General features: G+C 52.2%; 1 protein-coding gene across 2 annotated transcripts in view; it reads left to right on the plus strand.

Annotated features, from left to right (window-relative positions):
• The first annotated feature begins 13,322 nt into the window (after positions 1-13,322).
• LOC122201867 (phospholysine phosphohistidine inorganic pyrophosphate phosphatase) overlaps positions 13,323-21,083 on the plus strand; it is a 120,275-nt gene continuing 112,514 nt past the window's right edge. For both annotated transcript variants that reach the window (XM_042907824.1, XM_042907823.1), the window contains exon 1: positions 13,323-13,508. In XM_042907824.1, the coding sequence (XP_042763758.1) occupies positions 13,384-13,508 (125 nt within the window). In that variant the 5' untranslated portion in view covers positions 13,323-13,383. The remainder of the gene's footprint in view (positions 13,509-21,083) is intronic.

A 21,083-nucleotide genomic window follows, 5' to 3' on the forward strand; every position in this document is an offset into this window, starting at 1 on the left:
GCCCGCCGCCCGCGGGCCCGAGGCCGGCGGCGCGGGGTCCGGGATGGCCGCGCTGGGGCTTGCCTTCGGCTGTGGCGGGGCCGCCGCTCTCCGGCCAGTAGGAGGGTCGCGGCGGCCAAGTGAAGCCGGGGAGGGGGGCGCGGGGGCGGGGCTGGGCGAGAGCCGCGGGGGCGCAGCGCCGGGATTGGCACTTGCTCGGCCCGGGCCCCCACCACGTGCAGGGCGCGCTCGCCGCAGCCCCACGACCGCCCCGCGCCGCGCGGGGGCCGCTCGCCTCGGCACGGGGGCGCCTGCGTGAGCCCGGCGCGCGCGCCCGCCCCTACACCGCCGCCGGCTCCGCGCGCCTCCGCCCGACCCACGGGGACTGCTGGCGTGCGCGAGCGACGGATCGCGCGACGATTCCCTCCTGGGGGACACCCCCGCCCCCCCCCACACACACACACTGACTTGCGCTTGCGTTTGTGACTTTTCCCCCGTGACTTTGAATTGGGGATGTAATTGAGGCCAGCACTGATTACTCGAAGGCAACGCTCAGCACATCTGCCGCGCCTGTGGATCACAGGGGTGACCTCAGACCTGGTCACCTCGGACTGAAAGGCTCTAACGTTCTCACGGTTTACGGTTCACAATGCCCCCGGGCTTGCGCGATCTCGTCTGATTCTCTGAGCATCCCTGTGAGGTGGGAGTGGCCCGGCAAAACTATCATCCCCGTTTAAAGATGAGGACATTGAGGTTCAAAGATGAGGAGTTGCCCAGGGTTACTGTTGACTGGTGACAGCGTCCGGATTCGAACCTAGGTCTTCTTTTCCCGGACCTGTATCCTTTCCAGTGTATCCTGCCATCTCAGAAATGGAGGGAGAAAGTTCTTCCCTTCTGCCCCCAGCCGGAGCCTAGCCCAGCAGGGTCAGGAGAGCTGGAGGAGTTTTGGGGAGAGGTCCAACCGCCCCCCGCCAGGGTGCCCCGCCGCTGTGGAAACCGTGTCAGGTTGCGGGTTCAAAGCCAGGGGAGGGAGATGCCCTGGTGAGGCCCGGTGAGCCAGGCGAGGGTGGCTGCCCCCGACTCGCTGAGACGCCAAGCATAACCCTGATGCCCTTCAGCCCTTCTTCACAGTTACAGATTCAATCATTTGCAACAGAAATTGGGTCTCTGGGACCCAGGCTGCATCTCTGACCCTCATCTCCTTCTAGCCCCAGGAGGAAAAAGGTTAAAAGATGCTTGTCTGGTTTGAATTTGAAGTCAGAGAACAGAGATAATTGAAAGGGCTCCCATCTGCCCCACCAGGTCCCATGGAATGATGCACATCAGTCCTTGGGGGAAACTTCCCCCAGCCGGGTCCATCTTAACATTCCTTTTTCCTCTCATCGCTTGGGGAGCGGTCTATGAGCTGTAAGTATTTATCCCAGCGGCAAATTCTGAGGTTTCTCCCACCCCTCTTCCCAGAACCACTTCAAACTCTGCTGTTCCTTTCTTCCCTGCCCCATGGGGCTCCCAAACAATGACTTGGCAATTAATATGGTCCGAGAAGGTAGCAGTAGGAAGAGGTGGGGAAACTGGCCCATTAAAGTGCGGGCGTGGGTGGGGCGCTGTTAATCCCATCTGTTGTTGAAGCGAAGACCCTATCTGCCGGTTTCTTGTAGCTTTTCTCATTCAAACCTGTGGCCCCTCCCAGAGGCGGCCCCTGTATTCCCTGCCGACTTTAAAGCCCCGCCGAAATTCAAACCAGCTCTCGTTCTAAAGCCTTGATGGATTGTGCTTTTACAGGAAAGCAGGAAAGGAAGTGCCCTGCCCGAGCCCCCTGGCCCACCTCCCACCAGAGGGAATGCACGCCCTCTGAACACCAAAGAGAAGGTGGCCCTGGAACTAAACAGTGGCACCCAGGACCCTGGATTGCACATCACAGAACCTTCCTGAACACATACCCATTAGGGTATTTTGCTTTCTGCTTTGACAGCTCTTTCTCACCCAGATCACACGCTTTTTTCTTTTTTAATTTCCTTTTCTTTCTCCCTCCCTCCCTATATTGATCCCAGCCCCCTTTTACTTTTTCCCACCCACATTCATATTTTTTCATATCTAGGTTCTTCAGGGTAGAAAGAGATCTGCTTAAGGTAGCTAGCTCCAGAATGGGCATCTGTGGCATCCCATAGTCCTTCTTCTGTTCTCCTGTTGGCAACCTTGAAGCCATTTTCACGGGAAGATGGGCTGGCATTCCAGAGGCACCTCGTACCCAAACCAGAGGGACAGGGATGGCTGCAGACAGCTGAGAGCCATCCCAGCCTGGGTCATTTCCATTTTCGCTTTATAAATTGCCTCAAAAGAATTTTGTTTCAATGATACGAATCCCCTTTCCTTTGAGGTCCGCAGGTGTCACATATAGAAAAGGAGCAAAAAAGGGAGAAGCAACAAATTGGAGACAAAGTCAAGGACACATAAAGGCCACGTTCTTTAAGACTCAATCTTTAATAACTTCTTTTAGTTATTAAGAATTTTTCCTGGCCCTTTATTATTATTTTTTTCATCTCTCTTTCTTTTTTTTTTTTAAATTTTTTTTTAACGTTTTATTTATTTTTGAGACAGGGAGAGACAGAGCATGAACAGGGGAGGGTCAGAGAGAGGGAGACACAGAATCTGAAACAGGCTCCAGGCTCTGAGCTGTCAGCACAGAGCCCAACTTGGGGCTCGAACTCACGGACCGCGAGATCATGACCTGAGCCGAAGTCGGACACCTAACCAACTGAGCCACCCAGGCGCCCCATCATCTCTCTTTCTAATACGTGTGTTCAGTGCAGCTCAGGTTATGTGCTTGGCTTCTGGAAATAGATGATGCAAAAGAAACACTGTAGCGTGTACCAGCAGCATTGAAGGAATAGAAAATGCTCCCTTTCACCCATTTTAGAGAGAACCACCCCACCCAACAGACAGGCAAAATTCTGCAATTTGGTGAGGGGCGGGGGAGGCCTTAGGGAATTGTCTTTCTGGCCACCGGCTTTGTGAATGACCAGGAGGCAGTGAGACCTCCGATTGGTACAATCTGGCCTTGTGTTCACTCGCTAATGTCCTCACCCATGTATTTATACCCGAGGTGTTCCTGTATAATAAATATATCCATATCCAGCAAGCCACCTTCCCTTTGTGCATGGAGTTGATTTGTTTTTTCAACGTGGGCATTAAAATTCTGCCTGAGTGCTGTCTTTAAATTGCTTTGATGCTAGGTGGGTTCCCACCCTGACCTGTCCTGATGGCAACTGATGGCTGTAACAAGCTCGGGATCAATATTCATAGCGGGTGTCCTGGGCTGATAACACTGTCCAAGACAATGTTCACTATCAGTGCAGACAGCTGAGATATTGCGCCATTAGGGATGTTGTGTTAAATAACCTGATCCATTTCTGGGGCTATTTAATGAATTTCACAGTTTAGATAGTATCTTTAAGGAGAAGGCAAAGGCTATTCCGGAGGCACTGATGCAAATCAATGGTGCCAAGCTTCCCAAGCTATTCCACAAACAAAGTGGCCTATAATTCCAGCACAGCCTTGAAGAGCTGTTGCCTGAGACATGAACAGTGTTAACACGGAAAGAATTTGCTATTTATGCAGAGGGAGAGCAATATTATGAGCCGTGTCAAAGCACCTTAGATAACATCTTATGTTCCTGCAATAAAATAAACAAATTCTCTAGGTAAAACCCTGCAGTTCTGGGCCAGCCCCCTGGGCAGGACATATATGCCAAAGAGACAGCTTCATAAGACACGGCTTGGTGACAAAGGGAGAGAAGTCAACTGCAGGGATAGCCTTGTGGGCAACCCCATTACTCATGACCTCAGCCAGTTTTCCCCAAGATGTATTTCAATTCAGAAACGGTCTGCAAAATGGGGGGGGGGGGGGATGGAAGGCACTGGATTTTAAAAGGAAACTACTGATAACAGCAGAATCAGTTGTTAATGTTTACTTGACTCTGTACCCCTTGTTGCTGGAGAGTTCATTTACAATTAAAGGCTAGCATTTACAGTTTCCCACCAGGGCTTTGAACTCTGACTGCCAAGCAGAGCAAGGTCTTTTAAAAACCCACCTTGGAGGTTTTCACTTGTGAAAGCTCAAACAGTAGCCTTCCCACCGTCCCCCATTGCAACCAAAACAAAAATGTGTACTTAGCATAGTTTGCTCCAGGAAATCAGTATTTCTTCTTGGAAATCAACAGGTTACAAAAAAAAATCAACTTCTTTATCTCAGCAATGTTGAGGAAGCATCAAAGAAGGGGATAAAGCAGGGGTTACATCGATAAGTAGAATCCATGTTAATTTTTTTCCGATAATGACGATATTAATAATAGCTGCTCTTTTGGGGAACTTGCTCTGAACCAGGCATTCGGCCAAGCTCTTTGCTTATTCGGGGTTTTTTCATTTCATCCTCCCCACAACCCCACGAAGCAGGCACTGTTATTATCCCCGATTTGCCCATGACCCCAGAGCGAGGAAGTGGTGAAGCTAAGATCTGAACCTGGGCGGTGAGATTTCGGAACCTGCTTTGGTAAAATTCTGATTAAGGAAATCACATTGCTGCCCCAGGGTGAAATCTAATCTCAGACATTGATCGAATGGCTTTCCTTCAAAGTTACACACGGAGCTGGGATATGTGAGAAGCCCTGCCAGGAAATAACTAAGCCCAACACTACCTAGGAGGAGACTGTGGCGCAGGTTTGGGGATCCAGCTTTGGCTCTTACATTCAGTGTTTTTTCCTACTGTTTTACGATATTCCCGGGAGGAGCCCGAGACACGGGGATTGCCAGGCAAACCAAATTGCTCTGGGCATCTGGAAAAATAGAGACATGTAATTGGAAGAAGGAGAATGGGGGAGAAATGCCAAGTGACAAGCTGAGGACATATGGGGTGAGAAGTGATGAGGGAGGGACAGGGCCAGAAGGAAGAGGGACGCGAACGAATGCAGTCTGGGCTGTTGCTCACCGTGAGCATCGAATGCCGTGTTAATGCCCTTCCGAAGGGAGACACCACGTGCAGAATAAAGACAGGAGCCAAGGTGGCACTTTGCAAATATATGAAGCATCTGCTTCCCTGTTGAATGGAGATGAGTATGATCGTCATTCTTAGGCGAGTGTCCTGCAAGGTAAGCGTCAAAGCCCTCTGTTCCCCACATCTGTGCCTAAATTTCATGCTTCCTTCTTCTTCTTCTCCTCCTCCTCCTCCTCCTTCTTCTTTTTCTTCTTCAATGTTTATTTGTTTTTGAGAGAGAGAGAGAGAGGGAGAGAGAGGATGAGCAGGGGAGGGGCAGAGGGAGAGGGAGACACAGAATCTGAAGCAGGCTCTAGGCTCTGAGCTGTCAGCACAGAGCCCGATGCAGGGCTCAAACGTTCCCACGAACCGTGACATCATGACCTGAGCCAAAGTTGGACGCTTAACTGACTGAGCCACCCAGGCACGCCCCTAAATTTCATGCTCTTAACTTCCAGTCCCTGGTCCCCCTGCCCCTAGTTTTGCCTTCTCCCCAAGCTCTTCACCTGGGTGTGCAGACTGCAGCCCTGAGAGCACCTGGCCGTGGCCGTGGCCTAAACCAGTAAACCCAGCTGGAGTGCCAGTGTTCCCCGACTGGGGGCTGCTGTGACTCCACCGGGTGGAATGCTGATCAGCGCTGCCTGATCTCCATGCTGCCCCAAAGTAGCTGGGAAGCTGGATTCGTATGTGACAAGTCCAAAGTTTTCAATGCTGGCAAGCAATTCAAAATGTTGAAAAACAAACCATCAGAAGCACATCTGTGAGTCGCAAGTCGGCTACCTCAGCTGGGCTCACGCCGAGGGACCTCACCTGATTCACCAGGGCTCGCGGCATTTCCGTGGCTACCGTGGTCCGCGGGGTGAAGACCAAATGCCTTAGCACCGAGCAGGGGGTGGGGGTTCTTCACAATCCAACCCCACTCACTGCCTGGTCCCCGCACGGTGGTGTTCCATGTGAGATGTGTGTGGGTCTCCTGCCCACACGTGCTGCCTTCTCGGAGACTCTGCCCAGCCTCTGGATCCCGGCGACTGGTCAGTGGGCCAGGGGAGCAGAGGGGACACCCAGCCTTTGGGCTGGCCCATTCCTGGGCTGCCTAAAGCAGTCAGCTCAACCAGGTGACCTGGCTGAGTCAGACCCCAGGAGCCCGATCCCAGAGTCTGATCAAGACCCAATGGCACGTTTCCTGCCAGTGGTGGGAGCTTGAGCTCAGTGGGCAAGAAATATGGAGACAGGGTGGCCATCGTGGGGCCACATGAGCACGGACGGTATGAGGCAGTAGACACTTGGCCTGAGCTGGGAGAGCAGAACAGAACACATGTGCGGAGCGAAGCAGGGAATCTGCAAGAGACACTGGCAGATGGGCGAGCACCAGCCCCTGCCTGAGTTCCATGCCTCCAGAGGCCGGCTGTGCAGGGGCTTCTGGGTCCCCATGAGCCTCTGTGTATCCTTATAAACCTTCCTCTTCACTTTGATGGGAGCCACCCTTGTTAGTCAGGTTTCTCTAGGGAACCAGCATCGATAGGCTATATGGATAGAGAGAGAGAGAGACAGAGAGAGAGAGAGGTGGAGATTTTTTAAAGGAATTGGTTCATGCAGTTACGAAGGCTGGCAAGACCCGAGATCTACGGGATGAGCCGGCAAGCCGGAGGCCCAGGAGAACTGCTGGCACAGTCGTGGGGGGCAGGGGGGTGGTGGTCAGCCTTCTTGCTCTATTTAGGCCTTCAACTTATTGAATGAGGCCCACCCATATCGGGGCAGGCAATCTGCTTCACTCAGTCTGCCAATTACGATGTTTATATCATCTAAAAATGGTCTCGCAGACACAGCAAGAGTAACGTTTGACCAAATGGCTGGGCATCCCAGGGCCCAGTCAAGGTGCTATACAAAATTAACCATTGCATACCCTGAGAGGGCCTCCAGTCCTGGCAACGAGACAAGGCCCCTGGTAGGACTCGCTCTCACACCCATGTGTGTCGCTCCAGCAATGTTCTCTCCGTCCCACATCTGCCTGCGAACCTTTCAGCTTCAAGTCTCCTCTGTCCAAGTGCTCTTTTCTCTGTGAGTCCTGCCCTGCCCAACCGGGGTTCCCCGGGGCGCTCCTTCCCACACGGTGCCCAGCCCTCCCTACGGCCTTGGGAGGCATCTTGCTTTTGCCTGATCAGCATCCTCACCCCTTTTCTGGTATCAGTAGTTTGACTTTGCTCAGATCACCCCCGCCTCACCCCCCCTTCAGATGTGGGACTGCCAAGCAAGGGCCCCGGCAAGCCAGGGGGTGGGAGTGGGCTCCTGCGGGACCTTTCAGGCTCTCTCCCCTGGGAATCTGAAGCAGCACGACACTGAGCGGGGGCTGCATGAGCCCAGCAGTGATGCCTGAACGAAGTCGTCTGCTGATTCCCACTCCCAGAGCTGATGGTTCTAGTACTTTCTGAGGGCTGGTTGCCCCGCATTTTCTTTGATCCTGTAAATTGTCTTACAGCCTTCCCAACGCTCACTTTGTCTCTCCCCCACTTTGGAAATCAATTCGCCAAGGTCCAGGACTGCTGATGGGCACAGCCCTTATCACACTGTATGGGGTACAGACTGATCCTCGGACTTTCCTAAAGTTAAGGCCCATGCATTTGTCTTTGCACCCATTGACATCCCGGCATTCAACAGGTTGAAGATTTCAAAGGAATACACGGTGGCCCCGTAGCATAAACCCAAAGCTCTATAGTCCGATTAAAATGGATTGGAAATCCCACACCTTAAGAGGTGGTACAGGCTAAGATGAAAGTAAAAATAGGATCTAGAGGGGCACCTGGGTGGCTCAGTCCATTAAGCGTCTGACTTTGGCTCAGGTCATGATCTCACAGATCGTGAGTTCGAGCCCCCGCGTCGGGCTCTGTGCTGACAGCTCGGAGCCTGGAGCCTGCTTCGGATTCTGCATCTCCCTCTCTCTCTGCCCCACCCCTGCTCACGCTCTGTCTCTCCTTCAAAAATAAATAAGCATTTAAAAAAATTAAGGAAAAAAAAAGGATCCAGAAATGTTTAGATATGGATATGGGTCTATAATGGATTCTACTCCCTTAGGGAAAATCCCTTACCCCTGCCCACAGCTTTGGAAAGAGTCTCTTTGACAAAAAGTGAGTGTACCGATGGGCTGATGCCAATCCTAACAATTCCGCACACTTATTTAAAACTGCCAACTCCCCACTCTTTGCACAAACAGGGAACTGGTGTCTCCATGGCAAGAAGAGGCCAACGAAGGACGGAAGTCCCAGGAAAGTATCACGCACTGTGTCCTCTCCCACACATCCTTGTCCAGGGTTGCTCGGAAGCATTAGAGCTGACAGCCTGAGCCTCACCTCACTGTCTGCTAGGTGACCTGCCAAGCAGCGACAGGAAGGAGGGAAGAAGCAAACGGTGAACGTAATTTACAACCTAGGTCATCAGTACCTCTACTAACAACGTGCACGTAGGTGGGCCACGTCTCGAACGTCTTCCTCTACAAAGTGATCTCGTTTTAGGAAAAGAAAACAACAGCAACAAAACACCACCACAGCATCATAGAATTTCAGAGCTGCCATAAGCATGAGAGGTCATGCTAGAGCCTGGAATCTAGACTCCTGTTACTTGAAGTATGATCCGTGGACAGCATCAGCAGCCTACCTGAGAGCTTGTTAGAAATGCAGAATCCCAGGGCGCCTGGCGGGCTCAGTCGGTAGAGCGTGCAACTCTTGATCTCAGGGTTGTAAATTCAAGCCCCACATTGGGCAGAGAGATTACTTAAGAATAAAATCTCAATTAAAAAAAAAAAAAAAAAAGAAATGACGAATCTCAAGTTTTACCCCAGACCTACTAAATCAGAATATGCATTTTATGGTAAGTTCCCCTAGGGAATTCACACCTACCTTAAAACTTGAGAAACACTGGGACGCCTGGGTGGCTCCGTCAGTTATGCGTCCGACTCCTGATTTCAGCTCAGGTCACGATCTCACGGTTCATGATATTGAGCTCCGTGTCAGGCTCTGCACTGGCAGCGCGGAGCCTGCTTCGGATTCTTGTTTTCCCTTCTCTCCCTGCCCCTGCCCTGGGCTCACCCTCTCTCTCAAAAATACGTAAATAAACATGTGGTTTAAAACATTGAGAAACATTCATCTAGAGCCGGAGACCAGAAGCATCGGCATTGCTTGGGAGCCTCTAAGTCACGCGAATTCTCAGGCCCATCCCAGATCGCCTGGAACCAAACTTACGTTGTTTTTTTTTTAATTAAAAAAATTTTTTTAAGTTTATTTACTTATTTTGAGAGAGACAGAAAGAGAGCGCAAGCGGGGGAGAGCAGAGAGAGAGGGACAGAGGATCCGAAGCAGGCTCTGTGCTGCCAGCAGAGAGCCCACGAACCATGAGATCATGACCAGAGCTGAAGTCAGATGCTTAAGCGACTGAGCCACCCAGGCGTCCCCAAACTTGTGTTTTTAAATAAGCCCTCCAGGTGATTTTAATGCAACAGGCACCGTGAAAGCATGAGGGTAAAAGCCTCACCTTAAGGGTAGCAGAACACGAGATGGAAGTGGCCTATTTCCTGATGGTCCTGGAAGCGATTGCACCTGCCCAGGCCCGCCTTCCTCTCGACTTCCTGGTATCTGAGCAATAGTTCCTCTATTTGGTCGAGCAACTGTACTTGAGTTTCTATTACATGCAGCCAAATGCAAGCCTAATTTATATAATGCCCTTCACCCGTTATATTCAAAGAAAGGTCATGAGCTTTTGGACCGGGTCCAAGCCTATCAGTGGCCCACGACACCATGTTGTCACTGTGGGCCAACGTCATTCTTCAGATGAGGGACTAAGGCCCTGTATTCATTTCCTATTGGTGCCGTAGCCAATTGCTGTAAGGGCAGTGGCTTAGAACACTACAAATTTATTATCTTCTAGCTCTAAAGGCAAGGAGCCCTAAACTCAAGGTGTCAGCAGAGCTGAATTCCTTCTGGAGGCTCTAGAGGAGAATCCATTTCTTTCCTTTTTCCAGATTCTAGAAGCTCCCTGAATTTCTTGGCTCATGGCCCCTTCACATTCCAGGCCAGTAATGCAGCATTTTCAAATCTCTCTGTCTCTTAGCTCTGCTTCTGTTGTCATGTTTCCCTCTCCATTGTCCTGATTCTGACTCTCCTGTCTCCCTCTTTACCTTATAAAGACTCTTGTGATTCACTGAGCCTATTTGGGTCATCCAGGATAATCTCCCATTTCAAGATCCTTAGTTTAATTATGTCTTCGAAGTCACTTGTGCCACGTAAGATAATACATTCACAGGTTCTGGAGACTAGGATGTGGACACCTTCAAGGGGGCGTTATTTTGTCTACCATAATTTTAGGTATAGAACATAATTTCAGGGCACCTGGGCGGCTCACTCGGTTGAGCATCCCACTCTTGATTTGGGCTCAGATCATGATCCCAGTGTCGTGGGGTAGATCCTGCGTCAGGCTCCGTGCTGAGTGTGGAGTCTGTTTATGATTCTTTCTCTCGGGGTGCCTGGGTAGCTCAGTCGGTTAAGTGTCTGACTTCGGCTCAGGTTGTGATCTCATGGTTCTTGAGTTCGAGCCCCGCATCGGGCTCTGTGCTGACAGCTCGGAGCCTGGAGCCTGCTTCGGATTCTGTGTGTGTGTGTGTGTGTGTGTGTGTGTGTGTGTGTGTCTAAAAAAAAAAAAGATTCTCTCTCTCTCTCTCTCTCTCCCTCTGCCCCTCTCCCCTGCTCACACTCTCTCTCTAAAAGAAAAAAAGAAAAAGAAGAAGAAAGATATTTGCCCAAGGTCATATATGGCCAAAAGAAGAGAGAGAACCATGGGCAGGCTCCCCACACTGGCAGAATGCCCTTGTTTCTCCCCCTCCTTGGCTACAGCCCAGCCATTCTTCAAGGTCCATTTCAGGCCGTCCCTCTGTGGTAAACAAACCCATCCTCTTACCTGTGTTTACGTCACTCATTGGCACCTGGCACACAACTGGTCAGCAATCTCAGAGGTGTACATCTTGTTCTCTGCAGTCTTGACTCAAAGGCAAAGATCATATTTTAGGCCTTTTTGCATCCCTAGAGCCCACTGAGCCCAGAGAGTAGACGTTCAATACATGTGTCTAGAGCACGATGTGGATGGCAGATTACCCAGATTGACTCACTCAGCTCCCATATCACAGAATCTGGAAGGCTAAAAACCGCATTTCCCAGACTCCCTTGCAGGTCGGACCAGGTGCCACAAGGCTAGACACGGTGGAAACGAGGTAGGTGGTGGCCACAGGTGGAGAGAATCCTTCAAGGGCATGGTGGTGGACAGATTTGGTTCTTTGGGGCCTTTACTACCAGGTCTCTGGCATCTTAGGAGCCAAGTGATGGGGCACTAGGACCATGGAACAATGTAACTGGCCATTTCACAGAGCTGCATGGCTCTTGGCTATAGAGTACTTGAACTTGGTTCTTTAGTTCCCATGGAAATCCGTAAGCTCCTTACTGCCTGATGTGAACATAACCCTTTAGCTGGAGTGGTTTCTATCATCTGCAACTAAGAACCATAGCTAATATAAGGTCTAACATTCTTTTCCCCCCCCCAACCAGATTGTAAATCACCAAAGGGCAGGAGCTGTATTTTACATCTCTCCTGTAAAACCAACAGAGCACACCGTTCTCCAGGAAACTGAGAGATGTTGATATGCACAATTCATTGAACTGGGTGAAAGTTCTTTTTTTTTTTTTTAAGGTTTATTTATTTATTTACTGAGAGAGAGAGAGAGGGAGCATGAGCAGGGGAGGGGCAGAGAGAGAGAGGGAAAGAGAGGGAATTCCAATCCACACTGTCAGTGCAGAGCCCGACGGCAGGCTCCAAATCACGAACTGCGAGATTGTGACCTGAGCCGAAACCAAGAGTCTGACGCTTAACCAACTGAACCACTGAGGTGTCCTGAACTGGGTGCAAGTCCTAAAATTCCGACAATTTCTTCATCCTATCTGTGACTCGACAGGCTGAAATGAAGTGGTCATTCAAATATGGTCTTCTTTTGATACCTCAAAGCTAAGTCATGCCCAGAGGAGTCTGATTTTTTTCAAATTTCAGTTTAAAACTTGGAAAAGTCAGAGGGACAGTTAAGGGAACCCTCCCTCTTTTCTACCAATTTTTATTTATTGTAAAAATGATGTAGCATTAGGGGCACCTGGGTGGCTCAGTGGGTCGAGCATCTGACTTCGGCTCAGGTCACGATCTCGTGGTTCGTGAGTTCGAGCCCTGTGTTGGGCTCTGTGCTGACAGCTCGGAGCCTGGAGCCTGCTTCAGATTCTGTTTCTCCTCTCTCTGCCCCTTCCCTCCTCTCACTCTGTCTCTCTCTCTCAAAAATAAATAAACAGTAAAAAAATTTTTTAAATAAAAAATGATGTAATATTAAAGGGACTGTAACAATTCATCCAAAATATGACTGGCCTAACACACTGCAATATTCCCATGTTCCTCCCAGCCCTATTCCTATGCACCCTTAATTTTGCATGGCGGTGGTCTACATTTCGTAGTCTGCTTTCTCATATGCTATAACATGAGCACTTTCCGTGTTGCTATCTAGTCTTCATTTTTGATGGCATATTTCTTTCTGTTGCCATGTTATACGTGCTTACACATTCACTTTTCTTCCAACTCGTTGTGGCATGATAGCTTCCACTGCACTCATGGTCTTGAGAATCATTTCCGGAGCATCACTTCCCAGGCATAGGATTGTCTGGCCAATTGATCCAACTATCTCCACTGCTGCTTTTTTTTTTTTTTTTTTTTTTAACATTTATTTATTATTGAGAGACAGAAACAGAGCGTGAGCACGGTAGGGGCAGAGAGAGAGGGAGACATCGAATCTGAAGCAGGCTCCAGGCTCTGAGCTGTCAGCATAGGGCTTGACGCGGGGGCTCGAACTCACAAACCCGCGAGATTATGACCTGAGCCACCCAGGCGCCCCCAACTATCTCCGCTGTTTTTAAGGCTGGTTATACTCTTCAGCCAGAGGATGAGGACACCAGCGATCTCTTTAAGTTTTGCTACAGGTGTCTCCGTGTGGTCTAGAAGTGCCTCGTTCTGGTTTTTAGGGAGGGGCTTGGTTTTTGCTTTTCCTGCCTTTGGTCCACTGATCTGGGAAGACGGCTCCCATTTCGCGCGCGTGCGGCCGGGAGCTGGGAGGTGGCGACCGGCGGCCCCGGGTTTGCGCCCCGCGGTTCCGGGTTTGCGCCCGGCGGAACGGCCCCGCTGGCCCCGCCCCGTCGGACTACCCGGCTCAGGACTACACTTCCCAGGCGCCCCTGCGCCGTAAGCCCGGCCGCAGTTCCCAGCCGCGAGTTGGAACGCGGAGTCTGAGGAGTCAGAGGTGCACTGCGGCGCGCGATGGCTGCGTGGAGCGAGCGGCTGGCAGGCGTGCGCGGGGTGCTGCTCGACATCTCGGGTGTCCTGCACGATAGCGGCGAGGGCGGCGGCGTGCCCATCCCTGGCTCCGTGGAGGCGCTGGCGAGGTGAGTGGGCCGCGCCCGCCGCGGTGGGCGCGAGGCTCCGCGCGCTGCCGGATCCCACCGGCAGCTTCTGGCTGCCGCCGGGGACGGGGCGGGGCTGTTGCACTGGCCCCGCCCCGGTCCCTGAGAGCCCATCCGGGCCGGACCCCGTCACAGCCCCCCGCCGCCCCTCCACCCCCGCGAGCATAGGGCCTGTGCTGGTCAGAGCTGCCCGGTCCTCTGGGGCTGCCTTTTGCTTCCTGCCGCTGCTGAGCGTTAGGTAAAATAACATACATTACATTCCTTTTTTTTTTTTTTTTTTTTTTGTTAATGTGGTTACAGGAAAACTTTAAATGACGTATGCGCTGTCATCGTTTGTTTAGAGGGGAGGAGGAAGAGGAGGAGGGCATCTTGCCCACCAAATCTTGTGCACAGAGGACCACACAGGGACCACAATTGGTACTACTGGACCCTCCGCTTTGTAGCTGCCATTGATTGGCACGACAGGGCAGTGCTGCCATGATGTCGATGGACAGCCAGGAAGGGCCAATGGCCCAGGACTTGACTTCCCAGAGGCACTAGCTGGGAAACCCTGGATTAGTGGCCTGACCTCACTAGGACTCAGTTTACCTACCTATGGATGGCGGTTAAGTGAGCCTCTTTGTCGTTCTCAGGGAGCCCACCCCACCTGTCTGGACAGGAGCCAAAGTGTCTTGTGTAGCAAAGCAGGAGAGGCCAGGAACTCAGAAAAGGGAGATGTGACCTCCAAGAGAGCATGTGAAGGGCAGCCAGACCTGGGAGACTCTTGACACCCCCCCGGAGCTTCGTTTCCTAAAGTCAGGTTTAAGTCCTGGCCTTTGCCAAGTCTTCATGGGGCTCGTGTCTGCAGGGGAAGTGAACAGTAAACTTAGACGCAGATGAGTAAACACAAGATTTGCTGAGAAAGTGACAGAGGTGAGGCTGGACTTCTCTGAAGAGAAGGCATTGGATGCAACCGAAGGGTAAGAAGGGCTGTCTGGGCGAAGGGGTGGAGGAAGTGCATTCCCGCCAGAGGGAACAGCAGTGGCTAAGGCGTGCGGCAGAAGAGAACTCGGCACCTTCATGTTCATGGAACTGAAGAGGGGGAGCCTGGCTATCGCAGGGACTTGTCACAGAGCGGTGCCTGGATTTTAACCTGAGTGTGGGGGAAGGCTTTGAAGATTTAGGCAGAAGGGTCATGGGATCTGATTTATGTTTTTAACGTTTATTTATTTTTGAGACAGAGAGAGACAGCATGAACGGGGGAGGGGCAGAGAGAGAGGGAGACACAGAATTGGAAGCAGGCTCCAGGCTCCGAGCCATCAGCCCAGAGCCCGACGCGGGCCTCGAACTCACGGATGGCGAGATCGTGACCTGAGCTGAAGTTGGACGCTTAACCGACTGAGCCACCCAGGCGCCCCATGATTTATGTTTTTAAAACATAATTGAAACATAATTGAAATTGAAACGTTAAAAGTGGGACCGTGTAAGTACTAGATGGAAACAGGAGAGACTTCTTTCGAAATCTCAGAGTAGAGGACCTTTATAATTATGCCCCCAGATCTAGATATCAACGACAACAAATCAACAGCCTAGTAGAAAAATACACAAAAGATATAAACAATTCACAAGGAAGAAAAAGCAAATGACCCCTAGTCATATGAAAGATGCTCAGCCTTACTTAGATAAGAGAGATGCACTGCACTTGAATGGCTCAGTTGGTTCAGCATCTGACTTCGGCTCAGGTTATGATCTCACAGGAGATCAAACTCTCACAGCTCAAGAGTTTGAGCCCGGTGCTGGGCTCTGTGCTGACAACTCAGAGCCTGGAGCCTGCTTTAGAGTCTGTCTGTGTCTCTCTCTGTCCCTCCCTGGCTTACACACTGTCTCTCTCCCTCTCTCTACCTCTGTCTCTCTCTCAAATATAAATGAATATTAAAAAAAATAAGAGAAATGCACATTGAAACTATGCCAAGGTGCCATTTTTTCAAGAGTATGAGAAAACTGGCAATAATGCACAACTTTGGGCACACATTCACTTGGTGAGAGTTTGCAGAAACAGACCCTGTCATACGTTGCTTGTGGAAGATGCATTTGGCATTAGCTCTCAGCGGCCCCAGTTCTGGAAATTTGCCCTGCCTCCTACGTGAGAAAGGACATCAGCGCCAGGGCATTCACGACAGTAACTTTGTAAATAAATAAAATAAATATATGTATGTATGGAAATAGCTCAGGTATCTACCACGAGGGGAGCATCATGGTCCATCTGTGTAGGAGGGGGGAGGTGGTGAGAAGGGAGTGAATGAAAGAGAGGTTTTGGAAGTAGGACTGGTAGGGGAGGGGAGGGGAAGTAGGACTGGGAGGGGAGGGAAGGAGAGGGGAGGGAAAGTAGGACAGTGAGTATTGCGGGGGCCAGGGAGAAGACGAAATAAAGAATGGCCTCCAGTGTCAGACTAGAGCACCCGAATGGATGGAGACGGGGGCGGGGAGGGGGTGAAGGGGTGCAGGGCAGGTGCCGTGATGGCTCATGATGTATGTCAAGTTCTTGGCCCAGTGCTAAACACATGATAGAGCCCATGACAGCCCAACAAATATGCATTTATTTATTTATTTATTTATTTATTTATTTATTTAAATTATGGAATTTTTTTAAGTTTTTTTTTTTAATTTATTAATTTTTTAATTTACATCCAAGTTAGTTAGCATATAGTGCAACAATGATTTCAGGAGTAGATTCCTTAATGCCCCTGACCCATTTAGCCATCCCCCCTCCCACAACCCCTCCAGTAACCCTCTGTTTGTTCTCCATATTTAAGAGTCTCTTACGTTTTGTTGCCTTCCGTGGTTTTATATTATTTTTGCTTCCCTTCCCTTATGTTCATCTTTAAGGTGTTTTTTTTTTAATGTTTATTTTTACCTTTGAGAGAGAGAAAGAGTGCCAGCAGGGCAGGGACAGAGAGAGAGGGAGACACAGAAACAGAAGCAGGCTCCAGGCTCTGAGCTGTCAGCACAGAGCCCGATGCTGGGCTCGAACTCACAAACCGCAAGATCACGACCTGGGCCGAAGTCGGACGCTTAACCGACTGAGCCACCCAGGTACCCCTAAGTGATGGAATTTTTTCAACTTGAAGTTTAAATAATAACATACTATTGTACGTTAGTTTCAGGCGCACAGCACAGTGATTTAGCCATTCTGTACGGTACTCAGTGCTCACCACGGTACGTGTTGTCACCATCGGTCAGCAAACATTATTACAATGTTATTGACTGTATTTCCTATTATTTCCCGGGGAGGTGAGGCCGCTTCTTCTGTGCTAGGCATTCATGCTCTCCTCTCTCTATCTGGGGAGGTCCGCTGACAGTCTGGGGCGTGGAGGGGCTGTGATTCCCCTTTATCAGCTGAAGCTCAGGTCTTGTTGGGGTCCCAGCCTGGATGGTGCGAGGACCACGGAGACCCAAGTCTGCCTGACTCCCAGCCGCTGCGACCCCCAGAGCCACACTTAGAGACCTTTGCGGGAGGAGTGGGTATTGAGAAAGGTCAGGGGCTTCCAACAGCCCCTCCTGAGTAATGCTCCCACCCTGATCCAGGCCTGCCCAACAGATGGGTGCACAGATCCCGGGGTGTGGCAGTAAGCAGGGCTCCCCAGGCTGTTCACCTCTGTGGGTTCTGCACTGGCACCTTCCCACTCATCCCTAGGAGGGGACGGGTTTTGATTTTCTTTCACCCAGGCCGGTTTATGTAGCTGGGATGTCTCTGGCAGCAGCTATACCCGTATAAATCTAACAGCTATAGGAGAGTCTTCAAACATAGCAGAGCCGGTTTTGTGGGCCGAGAGGGCGATTTCCTTCCCCAGAGCATTTAGGATTATTTTCCACGAGGGGACATGGTGCTCCTTCTCCTGGGAGGTTTTATCGCTGTGCTGCCCAGGGGCCTGAAAAACCAATGGCCTCAGCCCTCTGAAACCTCCTGGGCCTCCCATGCCACAGGACCAAGTGCCCACGCCCCCTCCTGCTCCACCAGGGCCTTCTCAAGTGAGCTTTGTGGCCCTTCTCTGCCTCCTCGCCCGCCTCAACCCCTTGCTCTCAGCAGCATAAAGACTCCTGGGCAGGATTTTCACTGATGAACGCCCCCTCGTGGCCCAGCACCCACTGAGCCCGGGCCCACGCAGTGCCCGCGCCGCGATGCCCTCTGGCGCTCTGGATGTTCCTTTTCAGCTCCTCTGCCTGTTCTTGTGCCCAGCCCCCAGCGGCCCACCGATCACACTCGGGCTCAGGGAAGCCCCACACGCCTTCCTTGTGGGTGGCCCTGGGCACGCACCATGTCCAGAGTCCAGACACTCAGTGGTAGTGAGTGCGGTGCTGGAGACTTCCCCCTGCTTTGGGAGTTTTCCATGGGGGTGCTTCACACATACAGGATGAGGATACCCCTCTTTTGTGGTGGCCGAGCCAAGCATGGGCTCTCCCAGGAACCGTTCATGGAAGGAACAGGTGCCGTCTGCCAGGGTGAATAACACCATGCGTTTGGCTGCTTTCTGTCGTGTTTACAGCCCCCTGCACTCGATGGGCGGGGGGGGGGGGCTCCTTGATATGCGTGGCTCACTTTGATGTCCTGGGGAGCTCAGTGGAAGCCGTTGGAGCCAGAGCAGCTGCTGGGGGACAGGCATGGTGGGGAGGGGACGAGGTCCTGGGGAACCTTCGTTCGCCCGAATGGCGGCTCCCCAGCGCCTCAGATTTCCAGCAGCACCTTCCATTCTGGGAGCCCCGGAGGGGCCGTCTCCCCACTCGTCTTCCTAGACTTTCCCGAGTGACATGCGTCCTCCGATTTTCTGAAAGGTTCCCACTGTTTTGGAGACACAGAGCACACGGAGGGTACGAACTCTGCTTTTCCGGGGTGCCTGCGTGGCTCAGTCGGTTAAGCGTCCGACTTTGGTGCAGCCCTCTGTACTGTCAGAGTTCAGATCCTCTGTCTCTCTGTCTCCTTCCCTCCCCCCCCCCCCCCGTCTCAAAAATGAACACGAAAAATAAATAAAGAAATACAAATCATTAAACTCTGCTTTTCAGAATGGTGTGGACCACAGTAACAGTGGTCACCAATCGCTGAAGGAGGCGTGTGATGCCCCGGGTGGGTGCTCGACCCCATAGCTACCTTCACCGCCAGTCGTGAGGTAGGGATTTGGGGCCCCTTTTTAAAGTGGCTGAGGCGCAGAGATTCAGGAACGGGCAGAAGCAGAAAAAGTGGCCGGGCCAGGTTAGCCCCTGGGTCCGTGTGACTCCAGGGCCTCAGTGTCCCTCGCAGTGCCACACTGCCTCTCCGTAACGTGCATTTGCTCCTTCATTCACTCCCACACCCGGCAGGTATTTACTGAGCGTTTCTAAACTCTGCAACACCTGCTGTAGGCTCCGGGGACGCTCCGCAGCGAACGAGGTAGATAGAGGTCTCTGCCCTCGCGAAGCTGGGGGTCCGGATGGGAGATCAGTGTAGGCAGCACCCAGAAGGGCCCCGCTTCAGACGGAGACCAGGCGGGTGGGGAACTGGGAGCTGGGGTGGGGGAGCACAGTCTCGCAGAGCCGCCACTGTGTGCGCTGGGGTCTTGAAGATGCCAGCTGGGCCGGGAGCATCCCAGATGGAACCGAAGGCCGCACAGGCCACACCGACTCCTTCCTGGAGCTGTGGGGGCCAGCGAGCCCTCTTTCTGCTCTAGGATTTGTGGGCGGGCGTGGTAATGGGACATCTGTAACCGGCCCGGGTCCCCCCAACAGGCCCTTTATTGGAGCCCATTCTTGGGCAGTTGGGATCTCCGAGGGGAGCCATTCAGAGGCAGGGCCCGGCACAGCGGGGGCGACAGGGGCCGGCCCAGGCGCTGGCCGGCACAAAGGAGAGCCCCGGAGGCATCTGCATGTGAAAGGCAGGTGGGCATTTACTGCATCCTGTCTCAGGCCACTAAAGCACATCTGCCGGGCCCCGCTGGGTCCAGCCTTTTTGTGGCCGGCGGAAGAAAGTGGACCTCGGCCCAGGGCAGCTTCATAAAGCAATTCCCACCCAGGACCGCCGGGCCCACAACCACTCCTTCCAAGTGGGGCCTCTCAAGCCCCCGGGTGCACCGGAAGCGACCCTGTTAAAACTCAGGCGCCTCCCAGCAGGTTCTGGAGCCGCGAGGGACTGGGCCAAGGGAGCCTTGTCCGAAGTCGCCACCCTGCAGACAATAGGACTGACCCCTCCTCGATGCCGGGCCGCCCTGGCAGCGTCCGGCCGTAGGAGTGGCAATAATAATCGCTAGGGACCAGGGGACAGCCGGGAGCCTCACCTTGCTGCCTCATGCCATCCTCCCAGTCATGGCCCAGCACTTGCCAGAGGAGGCCCTTTCGGGATGTCAGAGGGGGCGGCCACTTGTTTGAGCTTGTTTAAGCCAACAGGAGCCGCTCTGTCTTCAGAGATGGCGCCAGGAGAACACGACACCCTCTCCTGGGCTGTGTTCTGTCTGGTTTTGTAACTTTTACAGTGTCAGCTTCAAAAGTCGTAAGCGGCCCCCTCCTCGCGAACAGTCCCGCAGGTACGTGAGTGTGTGGAGTAAAAAGTCCAAACCCTCGTCACCGGCCCTGGCCCACGCGTTCCCCCACGGTGGCACTGTGCTTCCTCCCACACTCCTTCCTCTGTGTTTCCCCACAAGCACAGAGGACTTGAAGACACAGTGCCCCCCTTTCCTGACATCACACCGTCCTTGCCCCCTGCCCCGCACTCCTCCCTCATCCACCCAGTTCTCACGGCTCACTGGAGGCTGAGTCCCTGCCGATCCCGAGCTGGGGCGTTCCGACCCTTATGTAGCCTCAGGGCACTTATCCCCCAAATGAAACCCAGGGTGGAACCCCCCCCAAATTAAAAAAAAAAAAAGAACAGTGTTTGACAAGTGTATATTTTCTCCGTTCAAATCTACAAATGATTATGAAGCCAGTCAGTGATCACGGTCAAAGTGTTTTGATGAATGAATAACAATATTGAAGTCTGGGCCAGCGGACGGCTCAACGGTTCATAGGTTTATAATTTCATATGTGTGGCTGGGAACAAGCTGCTTGTCCGTCAGGAGAGGAGGAGGGAAGAAATTAGTTTACCCAGACTGGAGTACTCTGTAGCTATTCAGAAAGAACGGGGTAGGGACGCCTGGGGGGCTCAGTCAGTTAAGCGTCTGCCTTCGGCTCGGGTCATGATCTCGTGGTTCCTGAGTTCAAGCCCCACATCGGGCTCTGCGCTGACAGCGTGGAGTCTGCTTGGGATTCTCTCTCTCCCCTCTCTGCCCCTACCCTGCTTGCGTGGTTTCTCTCAAAATAAATAAACAGACTTAAAAAAAATAAAAACAAAAAAGAATCATGCACGCTGACCCACATGGAGGGAAACTGAGGGATGCTGGATGGGTGTGTGAGACCACACCGGACAAGAGCTGTTTCTCGGTTTCTGATCTCAGCATGGGTGCACAGGGCCACCACGTGGAAATCAAGCGTAGCCAGGCTGCTGGTTCTGGAACAGAGTTAATGGTGTATCCTACCCGTGCTGCCTCTGGTAGGAAGCCCCTGCGGATTAGGGGGTCA

Source organism: Panthera leo, chromosome D2 (genome assembly GCF_018350215.1).
Source record: "Panthera leo isolate Ple1 chromosome D2, P.leo_Ple1_pat1.1, whole genome shotgun sequence".
NCBI classification, from domain to species: domain Eukaryota; kingdom Metazoa; phylum Chordata; class Mammalia; order Carnivora; family Felidae; genus Panthera; species Panthera leo.